Here is a 17,030-nt window from a genome sequence, read left to right on the forward strand (position 1 = left end):
AGTCAACTAGAGAACATCAATTAAGAGTCCACATGGTAAAGCAAAGTTTAAGTCCGAGTATGTATTGGCCAAAGCAATTGCCCTACTGTTCCAGGGCCTCCTGGAGTCTCTTTCAGCCTCTCTGTGTCATGTGTGTCTGTCCTGGGCAGCAGCAAACTTAAGACACACTCTGTTAACACCTGGCCCCTGTGGCTCCAGAAGCAGCTGTGCTGTGGTCATATGTTCAGCTTCCTTGGTGGCCAGCCATTGAAAGTTAATGTTCAGTTGATGGGGCTTCTGTTGACTCTCCTGGAACCTCCATTCACCTGTGTTGATTCCAATCAGTTCTAGGCAGGCTTATGTGATCTACAACCAACTCACTCCCTTGTCCCCAGGGAGAAATTAACCCCTTCATACTCAGGGGGAAGCAATGCAAAATGATTAAGTTGAGTCACACCTATTGTTCATAAGAATATTCCCACAATTCCCACACTTGTACTTTGTATCAATCTGGGACAAGATAGTTGAAGAGGAATGAAACTAGGAACTTCAAAGGCTTGGGCTTGTGAGTGGGTTTCAAGGTGTCTTTGTGAAGATCATTTATCAAAAAGGTCAAAAAATACAGATGTTCTTATTTGAGCCTCAGCCTGAGCATAAAGTGGTTTGACTTTGTGGGAAATGGTACAATCTCACAAAGATCTGTCTTTTCTTTAGTTGCTCATTATATTCAAAAGCAGCATTGCATGTATCATGTTGCCAGGATGGACAAAAGCTTCCCTTGCTCTCCATTGCTGTGCCAAGAGATGCATGCCCTGTCCCTAACTGGTGCCGCCCCTGGGGCAGCCCCAGCGATTGACAGGATTGTGCCTGAGCTGGGAACCTCACAACACCTGGTATGACACCATCTACTGAGATCACTCTGGCTGGCAATGGTCCTTAGTAGACTAAGCATGTTTGATGATGTCGATGAACCACTTTGTTTCCTCAAAAAATCTCAGACTCTTATCATCCCTCCTTTGTCCCAGATAGGCGTGAACGAGGGTTTGCATGAGCCATCACACACAGTATATGGTTGGTAGCTGAGAGCACCACATGACAAGCATTGTAGGCACACCAACTATTACAGCCCAACACTTTATGGGCTTCCCTAGGAAGGACACATGCAAGGATCACACATAAACAGAGGTTTACTTGGTCAGGCTGAAGTAATGGGAGTGCGTTCAGAAAAGCAGACCGACCAAATTAAACACAATTAACAGATCCAGATAACAATAGCAGCGAGACTTTTGCTTTAGCTTTGCTTGAATCGCTGTGTGCTGCTGGGACAAACCTACTCTGAGACAAAGTCCTTCCTAGACAGGGATTCTGTGGTCTACAGAGCTCAGACCCTTCCCTCTACTCAGGGCTCTATCTCTTCTGTGTGAGAGGTGCTGAGTCCTTACCCAGCCCTAACTCAGGCCACACTCCAAGAGCTTCCCCTGCTCCCCCAGGGCCCGAGGGCTGCTGCCTTCCATGACACCCTTGTCCCTAATTCCACCCTAAAGTGACTTGTAGCCCCTGCCAGCATGGGACTGTAGATGCACCTCCCCTAGGGAGAAGCACAGCATAGCGACTGAGCTTGCCTGCCTGCTGGAGAGCGCACACACAACAGTGATGGACAGACTGGGCCCTGGGTTGGTCTGTGGAGGGACCATGGGACCCAAGAGAGCAGCTGAGGGGGAGTTGTTTTTCTCAGCTACATGGAGAGGAAGCCATTTTCTGGCTCTCTCAGAGGTTTGAAATTGACTTGGAGCCCTGCTCTGATCCAGGAAGCTTAAGCACCCAGAAGCTGCGGCAAGCATAAGAGTTAGAAGACAACAGAGCCCACAAGCCCCTCCTGCACTTGAGGCTGGGGATCAGCAATGGCTCGATTCACCAAGTACACCAACCAGCCAACTATGAAGCTGCCAGCAGTGATGCCAGCTGCCCCTCGATCTTCAGTCACACTGCCTGAACCAGGCCAGTGGAGACTTTGGAAATGGTTGGGGATTTCTCTTATTATATCACTTGTTGTGGAGTTCAAAAACAGGGCTTGAATGGGACTTAACAGGCCTTGTGTACCCTTACTGCAGACTTCGCATCTACATTAGAGCAAGTTTACCCTACATAGAAGACAGGCTCTCACCTTGTTGAAATAGCTGACAACAGAGGTGCCCACCATAGTCCAGTCTGCCCATATGAATGCAAAGGAAAGAAGGGAAACCATGAACTGGACTCGCAGCTTAAAAAATGACACTTGTCAGAGGGGAAAAAAGGACCAAGGAAAATAAGCAAAAGTTACAGTAAGTAAAGCAACAATGAGAAAAATCTGAAGGTAGTAAGGCACCAAGGCACCTGTATAATCATCTAGGACTCTAGTTTTCAGAGGTTTAATGATCCGTTCTCTCTGGGTCAAGATGGCTTTCCTGGCTCCATCCCACTTCCCTGGCCTTCTCAGGCGATACTGGTATGAGGTGCAGGGGCCAAAGAAAACCTCCACGGCGAGCTTTGGATCCATGAGGAAGAGAGACAGGAGTTTGGGCTTGACCCCTGCCAGGCAGGCCACTTCATCCATGTACGGGATGTAATCCATCTGGATGGTGTAGCGCTGGCTTTTCACATACCTGAAATGAGAAAGAGAAGTGCAGGTGTCTCTGGAGTATGGTCAAATGGAAACTGCACTGACCAGGAAATGACATTCCAATGAGCTTCTATCCCTCTCTGAAAGGTGAGGAGAAGGAGATGCTGATGTACTTTTGCACCTTTGGAGGTTGGATTACTTCCACTCATTACAAAGATTAGAGCTGTTTTCTGTTCACTGACTGTGAGAGAAATTCACCCCTGCACAGAGATTCCTTGGGCCGTAATTGGGACACAAGTGGCACATTGATCTTGTGTGTGGGATGGGGATGAGTTTCACTTCATTCTCCTTAGAAGAGCTGGATACATTCTCCAAAGCAACTTTGGCCTCAGACCTTACTCTATCTTCTATTTAAAATCTTTATCTGGAGCTTCCCCAAATTATTCAACCCTCTGTATTTAAGTAGAATTGAAGGGCCAACCCTCCTGAAAGTTAAGTTGCTACACAATACTGAGGAGTGCTTAACAGCAAAGTAAAAGGGCTGGAAATTAACACCCAGCCATCCACAGAGTTGTCAACACTTGAAAATTTAGCATGAGTTGCATGATATTCTTAGGATTTGGGGTTTAAAGGTTTTTATGACCTCATGATTGAGAGTTTGATCTGAGCAATTTTTGCCATTATTCAATATATCTGCCTTCTCCCATTATTTTCAGTGTGACTGAAGCCAAAGAATGCCCTCAGTCAAGATGGCCACCATTCCCCTTACAGATTTCTCAAGTGGTACAGGGTGCTCCCAGTAAAGAGTTTCAGCATGTCCAATCTCACTGGGAACAATGGAAGCCATAGTGTCCTCAGTGAAAACAGCTGCCTCTGTGCTGAAAGGGCATCAAATAGACAGGAAAAATATAGGGAGTCAGGGGAATGTGGGATGCAGGAAGGAGAGAGAGAGGAATAGGTGGTGGCAGTAAGGCAGAATGTGAGGGATAGAATTCTGTAACAAGAAAAAGGGAAGAATATATGGGGCAGATGGATAAACCTACTCACACAGATCATTTCCCCTTGATTGGGGTTCAGTAGGACCCTGATTCTTACACACTCTTTGTGATAAGACATACTTCCCTGGGAGACCTAGAGGATGGGTGCATGAAATGCAATGTTTGTTGGCTAAAGGTCCCCATGGGGATAAAGGGAGGCAAAAAGTGAAGCAGGGAAATAGGCAGAAGGGGTGGGGAGCTGATTGTCCCGCTGCCTTCCCAGCATGCCCAGTGGTTACTGATTCACATAATAGTTCCTACCTTTTTGCCATTTCCTCTCTCTTCTGCGCAATATCGGCCATCATGTTGCTTGCTGAAGGCAATCCGTTCAGCCCTAGGAAAGAGAAGCCCAAGTCAGAAGGGAGATCCATGAGGTGCTCTCAGACACAGAGGCAACAACTCCTGGGCAATAAGAGGAACAAATAAAAGATAAAGATCCTCAGAGAAAAGAGCGTTGTTTGTGCCTCCTCTCTCTTCCCCTGCCCCCGAATAAATCCTAGAGAGTAACAACTCTTGAACCCTCAGCAACACCTCCTGCCCCCAGGAAGGCTGAACATTCAGGGGGGCGTTGGAATTCGAAAGGCAGGGAGCTGGGAGTGGGTGAGCAAAGGAGAGGGCATGAGCAAAAGTGCAAACTAACTGCAGCCAGAGGGTAAGAGAAAGCTAGCCAGACTCCAGCACCAACAGAGAGGGAGGGTGTAGGAGTACACAGAGAACAGAGCTGGAAATGATCTTTTTGGGGGAAGGGACAGTTTTCACAGAAAGCTTCCAAAATAAAAACAACCAGGCCTCTATGCATCACAAAGAAGCAAAGAACATAACCAGATCACCTTTCAGTAGGAAGACAGCAGACGAAAGACGGAGAGCAGCGGAAATGTTGCAAGATGGCAGGTTGTCCACCTGAACAGCACTGGCTGTAGGATTTCCTTGGAAATGTCTGCGTTTTCTCTGCCCAGCAGGCACGAGACTATTTCCTGCATTTTGGTTCACGTACCCTTGAACACACGTGTCGCCCAGCGACCCTGGAGTTCGGCAATGGGCATGATGGCCCCCAGTGGCTGGATGAGGCCAATGAAAGCCAGAGTTGGCTTCTCCAGCTGAGGAGGGAAGACAAATTTATACAGGGAGACCTGGTTTTTGATCACTTTGGCACAATCCCCAAGGAAGGGGAAAGAGAAGCTGTATCCCGTAGCGAAGACAACCACATCAATGTCCTCCTCTCTGGTGCTGTCTTCAAAGATGGCGCTGGTTTCGGTGAACTCTCTGATGTTTGGTTTTACCAGCACCTTGCCTGAGATGATACGGTTTGGCAGGTCGTCGTTGAAGGTTGGGTGCTGGCTGAAAAACCTGAATGGCACAAAGGAAATACAAGAAATGTGAAGATCTCTTTGGGCAGGAGGTGACCTTCCTCAGGGCAGGAAGCTGCCAGGAGAAAAGAGAACTATTTCCTCCCACACAGAATGTGCTAGCACTGCAACTGGAAGTCATGGGAAGGACACATCAGGTTATTCAGTCCATTCTGCTTCACATGCAGGATCACTCCATGTAAGGAATTCTATTGCTTTGTCCAGTCTATGCATCCACCACTTCCTCTGATAAACTGTTTTTGTTCTGTGTTTGTCCAGCATCTTGCACCATGAGATCCTGGTCCTTGAGTAGGCCTCCTCGGTGCTACCACAAATCAATGAATAAATAATAACAAACAATTCCCTGGTCTAACAGCTTGCCATTTGCAAGTTCTTTCAGGTATTCAGCTTAAATTATCCCTTTCTTAGGCCATGTCTACACTAGCACCTATGCCAGCAAAACTTTTGTCACTCAGGGGTGTGAAAAAACACCCGAACAATGAAAGTCTTGTCAGCATAAGCGCTCATGTTTCACAGTGCTATGTCGGCAGGAGAGCATCTCCTGCCAACATAGTTACGGCTGCTCGTTGAGCTCGTTTTACTATATTAATGGGAGAGCTCTCTCCCATCAGCATAATGTGGCTACATGAGTGATCTTACAACGGCACAGCTGTATCGGTACATCTGTGCCAATGTAAGCTTGTAAGTGAAGACATGGCCTTAATGATGTCATCCAGTACCATTCTGTTTACTCCCATATATCACACAAAATAACTCCTCCCCTTCCTTGGCATTTACATCTCTCAAGGATATTTTTAACCCAAGGGATAGTCATGTTTTAGAGGGCAGCAGTGGGAATAAGAGCTAGGCCTCAGGTGAAGCAAATGCTGACAGATTTGGCATAGCAGCAGCAGCAATGCGAGCTGGGCCCCAGGTGATGGACAGAGATTGGCTGGGGGGAATCTGGCACAGCAAGGGATTGAACCCAGGCCTTAGAGACTCTAGCTGCAGGTTTGCCTGAGATCTTACATTCTGTCATGGGGCCTGAGGCTCTGCCCCTCTCTCCAGTGCTTGACAGGCCCCAGCTCTCCATTCTCCTGTGGAGTCTGTGTGGGCAGAATGAACATGACCCTTCCACTCCTGGCTCCACAGCCTGGAGAAAGTCTCCTGATCTCCCCAGCTCACCTGTGCGCAGGCTGTAGGCCATAGATTGCATGGTTGAATTTTGCATTCAGTTTCTTCTCTGCAAAGTAGTTAAGCAGGCATAGAGGCACAATGCGCTTGAGGAATTCCAAGTAGCGAGTGATATAAATTGTGTCCATGGGGTACCCTTCTTCTCCAATCCGACCAAGTATCCATGCACCCCGCCTGGTGCTAAGGAAAACCTGAAAGAGGGAGAAACAGGAGCTGTTGGAAACCACAGGCCTTTGAGTGACTTGCCAAAAGTCTCTTTGGCTGAGAGCCTAGTGTTACCATTCGTCCAGATTCCCCCAGACATGTCCGGCTTTTTGAGCTAAAAATAGCATCCGGGGGGAATTTGTAAATGTCCGGACTCCCCCCTCCCCCCCCCCCCCCCCGCAGAGCGTGTGCGGCTGACAGGGCAGCCGGCCAGATGGTGTCACTTACATGGGGCTCCGACAGCCAGAGAGAGCCAGTCCTCCACTTCCCCCTCCTCCCCACTGCAGCAGAGATCACTCCCTCCCTCTCTGCATTCGCAGATCGCCTCCAGCAGTCCGGAGCTCCTCCCCCGCTCCACAGCATGCCGGGAGAACGTCTCAGGCAGTTCCTGAGCAAGTTCACAGAGACATTAGCCGAAGGCCAACGACAAGGGAGCCAGGGGGTCGGAGAAGGGGCAGGGAGGTTCTGGAGGGGGCAGTCAAGAGATGGGGGGGGTCGGGAGTTTGGGGGGGCTTTCTGGGGGTGGGGTGTGGATAAGGTTTTGGGCAGTCAGGGTACAGGTAGGGGGTAGGGTCCGGGGGAGCATTTGGGGGGATAGTTAGGGGACAAGGAACAGGGAGGCTTAGGTAGGGGGTGGGGTTCTGGAGGGCAGTTAGGAGCAGGGGTCCCAGGAGGGGGCAGTCAGGGGACAAGGAGCAGAGGGGGAGTGTTTGGGAGTTCTGCGGGGGGGTTGTCAGGGGGCAGGGAGCAGAGGGGTTTAGATGGGTCAGGAGTTCTGCGGGGGGCTGTCAGGGGGTGGGGAGTGGTTGGATGGGGCGTGGGAGTCCCAGGGTCTGTCTGGGGGTGGGGGTGTAGATAAGGGTTGGGGCAGTCAGGGTACAGGTAGGGGGTAGAGTCCTAGGGGGCCAGTTAGGATAGGGGGAGGGTCTCAGGAGGGGGCAGTCAGGGGACAAGAGGCAGGGAGGCTTAGGTAGGGGGTGGAGTCCTGGGGGGCAGTTAGGGGCAGGGGTCCTAAGAGGGGGCAGTCGGGACAAGGAGCGGGGGGGGTTGGGAGTTCTGAGGGGGGGAGTGGGAGGGGCAGGGGCGGGGCTAGGGCAGGATGGGGCGGGGCTAGGGCAGGACAGGGGTGGGGCTAGGGCGGGGCTCCTCCCGTCCTCTTTTTTGCTTGCTGAAATATGGTAACCCTATGAGAGCCATTCTCATGAGAGCGAATGGTTTACATCTAGTTGTGTTTCTTTATGATTTCCTAATAAGAGCTTTGTCACACATCTGTCCATGGTGCAGCCAGGACCGGCTCTAGGTTTTTTGCTGCCCCAAGAAAAAAAAATTTGGCTGCCCCCCCGGCGTGCTTTTTTTTGGCTTTTACACATGTTTGCACTTTGCAGTTTTGTTTTGACTGTTTAAAATTAAAAAAAAAATGAAAACAGAGAATTTGTAGTTAGTGAAATAAAACAATTTCCCACTAGTGTAATTTTAACATTTAATTTTAACAAAAACACAATTACAAACAATTTGAGTTCAACTATACACTGTAATGAAAAACATTAGTGTCTTCCAGTTTCTCATAAATTAAAAGCATTTATATGAACTGAATTTTTCTGGTTTTTATACTTGCGTAGTCTTTTAATAAGTCAGTGAAATCTAAATTTTTTGCAATAGTACTTTCAATTGAAATTAATGCCAGTCCTGACATACGATTTTGAGACATGGTGGACCTCAAATAATTTTTTAGTAATTTCAGTTTTGAGAAATTGCGCTCACCAGAAGCCACTGATACTGGTAATGTTAAAAGAATGCGTAATGCTATAGCAGTGTTTGGAGTGAAAAAATCATTTCTTGCTATAAATTCTAATACTTTTAGAGAAGTTTTAGGACTTATTAGCTCAGATAAAGCTATTAATTCATCATACAATTCTACTGCATCAATGTCAGCAGTGTTATCAGTACTGAGCGCTAAATGTAGGTCTTGGCACTGCTTCATGAGGTCTTCTTTGGAAAACTGATTTTTAATATTTCCAATATCGTATAAAAATTAAAAAGTTTCACAATGACCATGCAACTGACAAAATCTTTCTTCAATAGAAGTTATAGCTACATCCAAAATACAATAGAAACATTCAACTTTAAACCTTTCGTTTGGATCGAGAATAGGATCGTCATGAGCCTCATAACAAAACTGTCTTGTTTTTTTCCGAGGACGAATGAATCGTTGAGGTGCAAACGTTGGTTCAAAATCAAGATCCTCTGCTATTGTTGTTGCTTCTTTGACAGTTTCTTCAAGTCCTTCATCTGAACGGTATTTTTTTAAATATTCCAGCGTTTTATTCAAAATCATCTTTGCCTCGGATATGTCTATGGTTATGTTCTGCATAACTTTGCTGTTCAAATTAATTTGATTTAGAATATTGTGCCAAATAACCGTGCAACATGAAAATTGAAACTGCGTCATTTTCTGAGCCAATGTTTCAGCTTCATGTCGAAATGAAGGATCATACGACAAGTCCTGGCTTATTTCGAATAGTGCATCGTAAATCTCTCCTGATGAATATAGGAATGGTCTAATAGCTTCTATCCTGCTTTCCCATCTAGTTTGACTCAGAGGTTTAAGTGTGAGTTTTTGTTCAAGATGCTTCTTCAAGACTGCCCAACGGTGTGTGGAAGCACTAAAAAAGTTGTAAATTGCTTGCACTGTGGTAAAATATGAAACGGCATCTTTAGATTATTTGGCGGCATCACTGACAACCAGATTGAGCGAATGCGCATGGCAAGGAATGAAAAAAGCTTGATTGTTTAAATTCAATATTCTTTGCTGTACACCTGCATGTCATTCTCGCATGTTTGAGCCGTTATCGTACCCTTGGCCGTGCATATTTTCTAAAGGTATTCCATAGTGTTCCAATCTCTGTAGAATTACATCTGTGAGGGCTTTCCCAGTAGTTTCGTTCACTGGTATAAATTCTAGAAAGTATTCACAAATTTTCACTTCTGCATTTTCATCAATTTTCAGAAATTGTAAAACTATTGACATTTGCTCGGTTTTGCTCAGATCTTGAGTACAATCAACTATAATTGAGTAATATTTGGCATGTTTCAAATTCGATACAATTTCATTACGCACTCCATTAGAAATTAATTCTATTATCTCATTTTGTGTATTTTTACCCAAATAATGGGTGTGAATCTCTCCATCTTTCACTCTTCGTACATGCTCAGCCATAACATTATCAAATTTTGTCAATAACTCAACCAATTTTAAGAAATTTCCATTGTTATTCTCATATAAAATATCTGAGGATCCACAGAATGCGAGGCACTGTTCGGCTAGGAAATTAATGATTGCCAGTAAACGTTCCAACACTGCTTGCCAACGTAGAATTTCTGAATTTAGTTGACGTTGCTGTACCGCATCGATTTTTGTACCGGTATGTAATACAATTTGTCAATGAGCGTAAATGATTTTCTGATGTTTCATGTTCTTTCAAATGCTGATGCAGATTTCTCCAGTCATTAAAACCTGCAGTTGCCAGAAGAATGTCTGAGTTACAGAACAGTTTGCAGCAAAAACAAAAAACTACATCTTTGGTCTGTGAATACACTAACCACGATCTATTAATTTGTTCCCCATTTTTCATTTTTTTCTTCATACTGGATGGCATAAATCGACTATTCAACTCATTAAATGGATATTCAAATGTAGGATCTAGTTTTGAAGGACCTTTTTTCATAATAATAATTCACATTGTATCAGTAATTATTGTCGGCCATGTATTTGGATCCGATCCTATGTCAGTCTCTCCATCTTCCAATAATTGTTCTTCAGTTTTAGATTTGGATAACAGTTCTTCATTTCTGGACTCTTCAGCTGAAGTAGTAAATCTTTGGATGGATTGGGATTGTTTGTCTTTATCAGTTAGTGAAGATTATAATCTTTGGTCAGATTGTTGTTCATCTTTATCAGTTGCTAAAGGTAACCTTTGGTTCGATCAGTCTTCATCAGTTGATGAATAATCACCTTCAATGCATTGCTTAGCGCTTTCTCCTTGATTGTTGACTTTTTTAAAATACTTTTTTGAAGAACGAGATAGTTTTCCTAATTCTTTTTGCCGTTTCTCTCTTTGTTGCCGGTAAGCAGCACCAGAAAGTCATTTTTGTTTTTGTCCCGGCATTTTAGCCCTATAACCACTGGCACCGACGCGAAACGGAAATTAGCGCGAATGGCGCTGATAGGGCAGCACAGTACACACACGTAATTGTGATTTGAGTGACCGTGTCACAACGTGACATGATATTTTTCACGTCACACTCCTATTGCACTACTGTACTTGCCGTAGGTAAGGTGCTAGTCATTGGGGCAAGAGAGCGCCCCACAAGCTCGGATACACACTGGACTCAGCCTTGCTGGCGTTTTTCCAGCGCTGAGGCCACCCAGCTGGGAGCCCGAGGGGCATGCAATGGAGAGAGCTCTGTGGCTGGAGGAGCCAAGGAAGAGGTGCTGGGCTTGCTGGACAGATGCTGCCCCTCTCTGCCAGGTCGCTACTGGCTCCCACCACTCTCCCGCTGTCAGTGCCCACCCCCCAGGTGGAGCCGGTAGTGCGGCCCTGCCCCGGCTGCAGAGGACAGGCCGCTTCTTGGCTTGTTCGCGTAGCTCTCCCGCAGGCAGCGGCCACCCCCCCCCAGGCAGGAGCCGGTAGCTTGGCCCTGCCCTGGCTGCAGAGGACAGGCCGATCCTTGGCTTGCAGCGGGGGGGACAAGCCAAGGAGGAGCTGTCCGTCCTCTGCAGCCGGGGCAGGGCTGCACTACTGGCTCCCGCCTGAGGGGGTGGGGTGGCCGCTGCCCATGGGAGAGTGGCGGGGACACGCTCCCCACTTAGCCGGCTCCGTGCCCCGCCGCACCCGGCAGCAGAACATGATCCAGCCCAAGATGCTGCTTGAGGTGAGACCCCAGCATTTTGCCGCCCCATACATTTTGTCGCCCTAGGCACCTGCTTGTTTAGCTGGTGCCTAGAGCCGCCCCTGGTGCAGCACTCCCTTTTGGGGCTATATGGGGAGTGCACAGACACAAATCCAATACTCCTACCCTAGTGGGTGCTGCAGGGTGTGTCTTTCTAGTGGGCCAGTGCTTAACCATCTGGCTGAGGTCTCTTGGCTGTTTCTTCCCCTCTCAGGCTCGCAGAAGAAACAACAACTCAGTCAGCAGTCATCAAACTAGGTTCAACACAAGAAAGGGAAAGGAAAGTCTGTAAGCAGCTTCCTCCAGGGTATGAGCCTCTGACTTCAGAAGCCCCTGAAATGTCACTTTTCAGAGTAGCAGCCGTGTTAGTATGTATCTGCAAAAAGAACAGGAGTACTTGTGGCACCTTAGAGACTAACAAATTTATTAGAGCATAATCTTTCATGGACTACAGCCCACTTCTTCGGATGCATATGTCACTGTCCATGTCAGAGGTCACTGGGTTCCAGTGCAAGTCTCAGTCTTTCCCCCTTTTAGCTCAGGGATGTGCACCCTCATTCTGCGAGGGCAGGGGTTCTGCAGGTTGTCAGCCCTCTCTCCAGGGCCAGAGAAGCTCAGCCTGTTCCCTTCCCAGGGTTGCCCCCATCTGAGTGGAGTTCCTTCCTTCTAACTCCTCTTCCTGACCCAATTTGCAGGTGCGGTGGGGCAGGGCCACCCTAGCCCAAAACAGCTCCTTAACCCCTTCCATGCTAGTGCAGGGTTTCTATACCATGTCACAAGCTTCAGTAGTAATTTACTATTATTAGGAATGAGGCATTTAAGCATATTAATTATTTTAAACAAAAAGATGTTCCCTGCCCCAAAGGAACAACAGGTGGAGACAGGATGACAGACAGGGGAGCAGAAGGATCTAGGGGTTATAGTGGACCACAAGCGAAATATGAATCAACAGTGTGATGCTGTTGCAAAAAAAGCAAACATGATTCTGGGATGTATTAACAGGTGTGTTGTGAGCAAGACACGAGAAGTCATTCTTCTGCTCTACTCTGCGCTGGTTAGGCCTCAACTGGAGTATTGTGTCTAGTTCTGGGCACTGCATTTCAAGAAAGATGTGGAGAAATTGGAGAGGGTCCAGAGAAGAGCAACAAGAATGATTAAAGGTCTTGAGAACATGACCTATGAAGGAAGGCTGAAAGAATTGGGTTTGTTTAGTTTGGAAAAGAGACGACTGAGAGGGGACATGATAGCAGTTTTCAGGTATCTAAAAGGGTGTCATAAGGAGGAGGGAGAAAACTTGTTCACCTTAGCCTCTAAGGATAGAACAAGAAGCAATGGGCTTAAACTGCAGCAAGGGAGGTTTAGGTTGGACATTAGGAAAAAGTTCCTAACTCTCAGGGTGGTTAAACACTGGAATAAATTGCCTAGGGAGGTTGTGGAATCTCCATCTCTGGAGATATTTAAGAGTAGGTTAGATAAATGTCTATCAGGGATGGTCTAGACAGTATTTGGTCCTGCCATGAGGGCAGGGGACTGGACTCGATGACCTCTCTACGTCCCTTCCAGTCCTAGAATCTATGAATCTATGAGACAATGCTAGTAAACCTGCTGGGAGGTGGTCTCAGCACACTGGCTGCCTAACCATGTGAACTATCTTACTGACGAGCACAGTGGTTGATCATTCGAGATGAATGCTTGGCTGCCCAGATGGTGTTGTTGGGAGGGCTTTGGCTTCCTCAGCGATGGAAGGCTGTTCTGGGAAGAAGGTCTGCTGGGAAGAGATGGGGTCCACCTGATTAAGAAGGGGAACAGCATCTTCACACACCAACTCACATAACCTAGTGAGGAGGGCTTTAAAGTAGGTTCAAAGAGGCCAGGTGACAAAAGCACAGGTACACATAAAAGAAGGTGACCTTAACAGAGAGCTAGATGTTGGGGGAGGGACATGGAAAGTTACCATAGGGTCATACAAACAACAAGAGGAAAATCAGTGGGTGAATCTATTCAACATCTTAGATGTCTATATACAAGAGGTATGGGGAATAAACAGGAAAAACTGGAAGTATTAGCTCATAAGCTAAGTTATGACAATTGGATTCACATAGACTTGGTGGGATAAATTTCATGACTGGAATGTTGTTATAGAGGGGGATAGTTGTTCAGGAAGGATAGGCAGGGGAACAAAGGGAGGAAGTTCGTTTGAGATCCAGAAAGAGGTGGGAGGCAGATCATTTGAAAGTATCTGGGCAAAGATAAAAGGGGGGAAAATAGGGATGACATCATGGTAGGGGTCTACTCCAGACCACCAAATTAAGAAGGGGAGGTAAATGAGGCATTTCTAGAACAAATAGCAGAAATATCCGAAACGCAAGACCTGGTAGTAATGGGGGACTTTAACTTCCCAGAAATCTGTTGGAAAAGTAATATGGCAAAACACAAAGCGTCCAATAACATACTGGGGATCTATGTTCCCTCTAAGCTGTGTGGCCCCCCAAGAGTCAATCAAGTGCCACGTACTTGATTAGCAGAGCCCTGCACATCCAGCAATGTGTGTTCAGGTGCCCCTGCCCCTGCTGCTCTGCAGCTGCATTGCTCCTGCCCTCTGCCTTGGAGCCCCTGGCCAGCAGCTCCTGGGACCCTCCTGCTTGCTGTGCAGAGCGGAGGGACCGGGGGGCACTGATGTCAGGGTGTCCCCCCCCAGTACCCCATCTCTGAAGAGCAGGGTTGGGGGACAGCACTCAGGGAAGGGAGCTGGTGGTAGCTGCTGTGGTCTGAACAAGCCTGCTGGTGAGTGCCTGTGTCCTTAAAGAGACAGCGCGCGGTCTCTCATATACTTTCCCAGCAGCCAGCACACATACACACGGTCTGTGTCTCACGCACACACGCACTGTCTCTGTTTCTTTCTGACACACACACACACAGTCTCTGTCTGACACACACATACTCTCTGTCTCTTTCACACTCACCTCCCAACACATACTTGTGTTGTTATTGTTACTTCTGGGTACTTCCTGCAATGCACATATATTCTCTATAATTTTCTTCTTTCAAAGTGCTGTTATTTTAGTTTTTGACTGGTCTGTGCATTTCAGAATTGTATTTCTCTCTCATGTTTAAATTCAATTCTTTGAGTAGTGAGTTCTAAAGTGCCTAACCTGTCCTGGCTGCAATAATTATCCCTATGGTAACTTTTTAAAAATATATATTATATCTAGATTTTTTGTTTCTACTGGTAGCCCACATCATCTCAATATTGGTGCACATAACAAAATTCATTCCGCACATGGATGAAAAAAATTAGAGGGAACATTGTTGGGGACACCTTTTTGTTTCAGAAAGTGGAGGAAGTAATTCGGGGGGGGGGGGGAAGAGGGAGGTGGGAGGCAGCCATTTTAGACTTGATTCTGACCAACAGGGAGGAATTGGTTGAGAATGTGAAAGTGAAAGGCAATTTGGGTGAAAGTGATCATGAAGTGATATATTTCATGGTTTTAAGGAAAGGAAGGAATGAGAGCAGCGGAATAAGGACAATGGACTTCAGAAAAGCAGACTTTTAACAAACTAAGGGCACGTCTTCACTACCCGCCGGATTGGCGGGTAGCAATCGATCTATTGGGGATCGATTTTTATCGCATAGACATGATAAAATCGATCCCCGATCGCTCTGCCGTCGACTCCGGAACTCCACCGCAGTGAGAGGTGGAAGCGGAGTCGGTGGGGGAGCGGCAGCGGTCGACTCGCCACCGTCCTCACAGCCAGGTAAGTCGACCTAAAATATGCAACTTCAGCTACGCTATTCACGTAGCTGAAGTTGCGTATCTTAGGTCAACCCCCCCGTAGTGTAGACCTAGCCTTAGAGAACTGATAGCTAGGTACCCATTATAAACATAAAACCCATTATGTTTTTTGCACTTATTTGTTAAATTAGTACTCTTCGCCTGCAAAGTACTCACTAAATACAGTCCTTGAAGGACACCTGCTTTTTACTTTGGATTTATGCAAATAGATGACAGATGCAGCAGGGTCGGGGTCCCCACGCAATGGGGTTCGGGGTTGGGGGCCCTGCCACCCGCCCCGCACCCGGCACTCTGCTCCTGGCCCCACGCTGTGGAGAGATCTCTGGGTGGAGAGCACTGGGCATAGGGGTTTGTGGGGGGAGTTAGGTGGGGGGCACTGTGGTTCTCAACCTGCGGCCCAGGTAACACTTTGTGGGCTGCATATGCGGCCCACAATGATAAATAGGTTGAGAACACTAATATAAACACATTTTTAATATATGGTACAAGAACACACCTTTGTAAAGATAAGGAGGGGATGATAGGATAATGGATGAGGATGTTTTGTTTGAACTAGCAGGTACAAGGATAAGGATGGAAACTAACAACACCTGGAGTGTAATACATAACTTGTTTGTATCACTGTATAAAAGGAGAACTCATAGGAGGGACATCTTTGTGCTATCCTAGGGGACAGCATCCTGGTGTGCTGATTGAACTGTTACCATTGCCACAGGCACACATGTTAGTGTATCTGTAGCTCCTATGGAGCACTAGTACTGTGGGATTGTGGACAATAAATGTGGCCATGCAGCTTCGCCACCAAACTGAGCCTGTGGTCTTTCTTATGAATAACATTGAGCAGTGGCGGATTAGCTACTGGGCAAATGGGGCCTGTGCACAGGGCCCCCCGCCAATTGGGGGGCCCTGGAAAAATGGGTGCCCCTGAGCACTGACCCACTCCGCCTGCCCAGTGCTTCTGCCGGGGAGCGTGGTTGGAGCATGGGGGCTTGCCCCACTCTGCCCAGCACTCCTGCTGATCCGAGCAGGGCAAGCCCTCGTGTCCTGACCCCATTTCCCTGGCAGGAGCACTGAGGGGTTGGGGGGGGGGACTGCAGGTGGAAGGGGTGGGAAGGGGCCCCCACTTGCTCTGGCCCAGGGCCCCACCAAACCATAATCCACCTCTGACATCGAGGTCTGCTGAATCAGCAGGCTGCACTCCCTGCTAATACAGCTAACACTGGGGCTCCAAGAACAGCCGCATTAGCAGCATTAAAAACTTAGCAGCCTTAACAACACTCCACAGCACTAACAACAGTCAGTTATTATTAGTTATGGAATTCTATGATGAGTCTGGAAACTGTTGTCAGGATGGTATCTTCGAATCTGACTACTTCTGGGAACTTGGTAAAGTAGTCCATTATAACCAGATGATCATGTCAGGCTGAACGTGTCAATTCTGACTTTGTCCTGTGGAACTGCGAGTTGTTTTTGCAGTATCATTGGTTCTTTCTGCTGGGAATCTCTGTACTTCTGATACGTTCCATGCCTGCTCATCATCTCTTCAATGGCCTGGTCTACACTACGACTTTAATTCGGATTTATCAGCTTTAATTCGAATTTACCCTGTAACCGTCCACACAACGACGCTATTTATTTCGATGTAAAGGGCCCTTTAAATCGATTTCTGTACTCCACCCCGACGAGCGGAGTAGCGCCAAAATCGATTTTAACATTTCGAATTAGGGATAGTGTAGCCGCAATTCGATGGTATTGGCCTCCGGGAGCTATCCCACAGTGCATCATTGTGACCGCTCTGGACAGCAATCTAAACTCGGATGCACTGGCCAGGTAGACAGGAAAAGCCCCGCGAACATTTGAATTTCATTTCCTGTTTGCCCAGCGTGGAGAGCACAGGTGACTACAGATAGCTCATCAGCACAGGTAA

At 47.2% G+C, this 17,030-nt stretch overlaps 1 protein-coding gene across 1 annotated transcript in view; it reads right to left on the bottom strand.

Moving 5' to 3' along the window:
• Positions 1-1,150: 1,150 nt before the first annotated feature.
• Positions 1,151-17,030, bottom strand: part of LOC128842534 (flavin-containing monooxygenase 5-like) — a 38,990-nt gene continuing 23,110 nt past the window's right edge. Inside the window, exons 5-8 of the mRNA XM_054038623.1 lie at positions 6,147-6,346; positions 4,610-4,962; positions 3,877-3,949; positions 1,151-2,621 (exon numbers count right to left, since the gene is read on the bottom strand). Coding sequence (XP_053894598.1) covers positions 2,258-2,621; positions 3,877-3,949; positions 4,610-4,962; positions 6,147-6,346 — 990 coding nt within the window. The 3' untranslated portion in view covers positions 1,151-2,257. The remainder of the gene's footprint in view (positions 2,622-3,876; positions 3,950-4,609; positions 4,963-6,146; positions 6,347-17,030) is intronic.

The sequence above is a fragment of the Malaclemys terrapin genome, chromosome 8 (assembly GCF_027887155.1).
Source record: "Malaclemys terrapin pileata isolate rMalTer1 chromosome 8, rMalTer1.hap1, whole genome shotgun sequence".
NCBI classification, from domain to species: domain Eukaryota; kingdom Metazoa; phylum Chordata; order Testudines; family Emydidae; genus Malaclemys; species Malaclemys terrapin.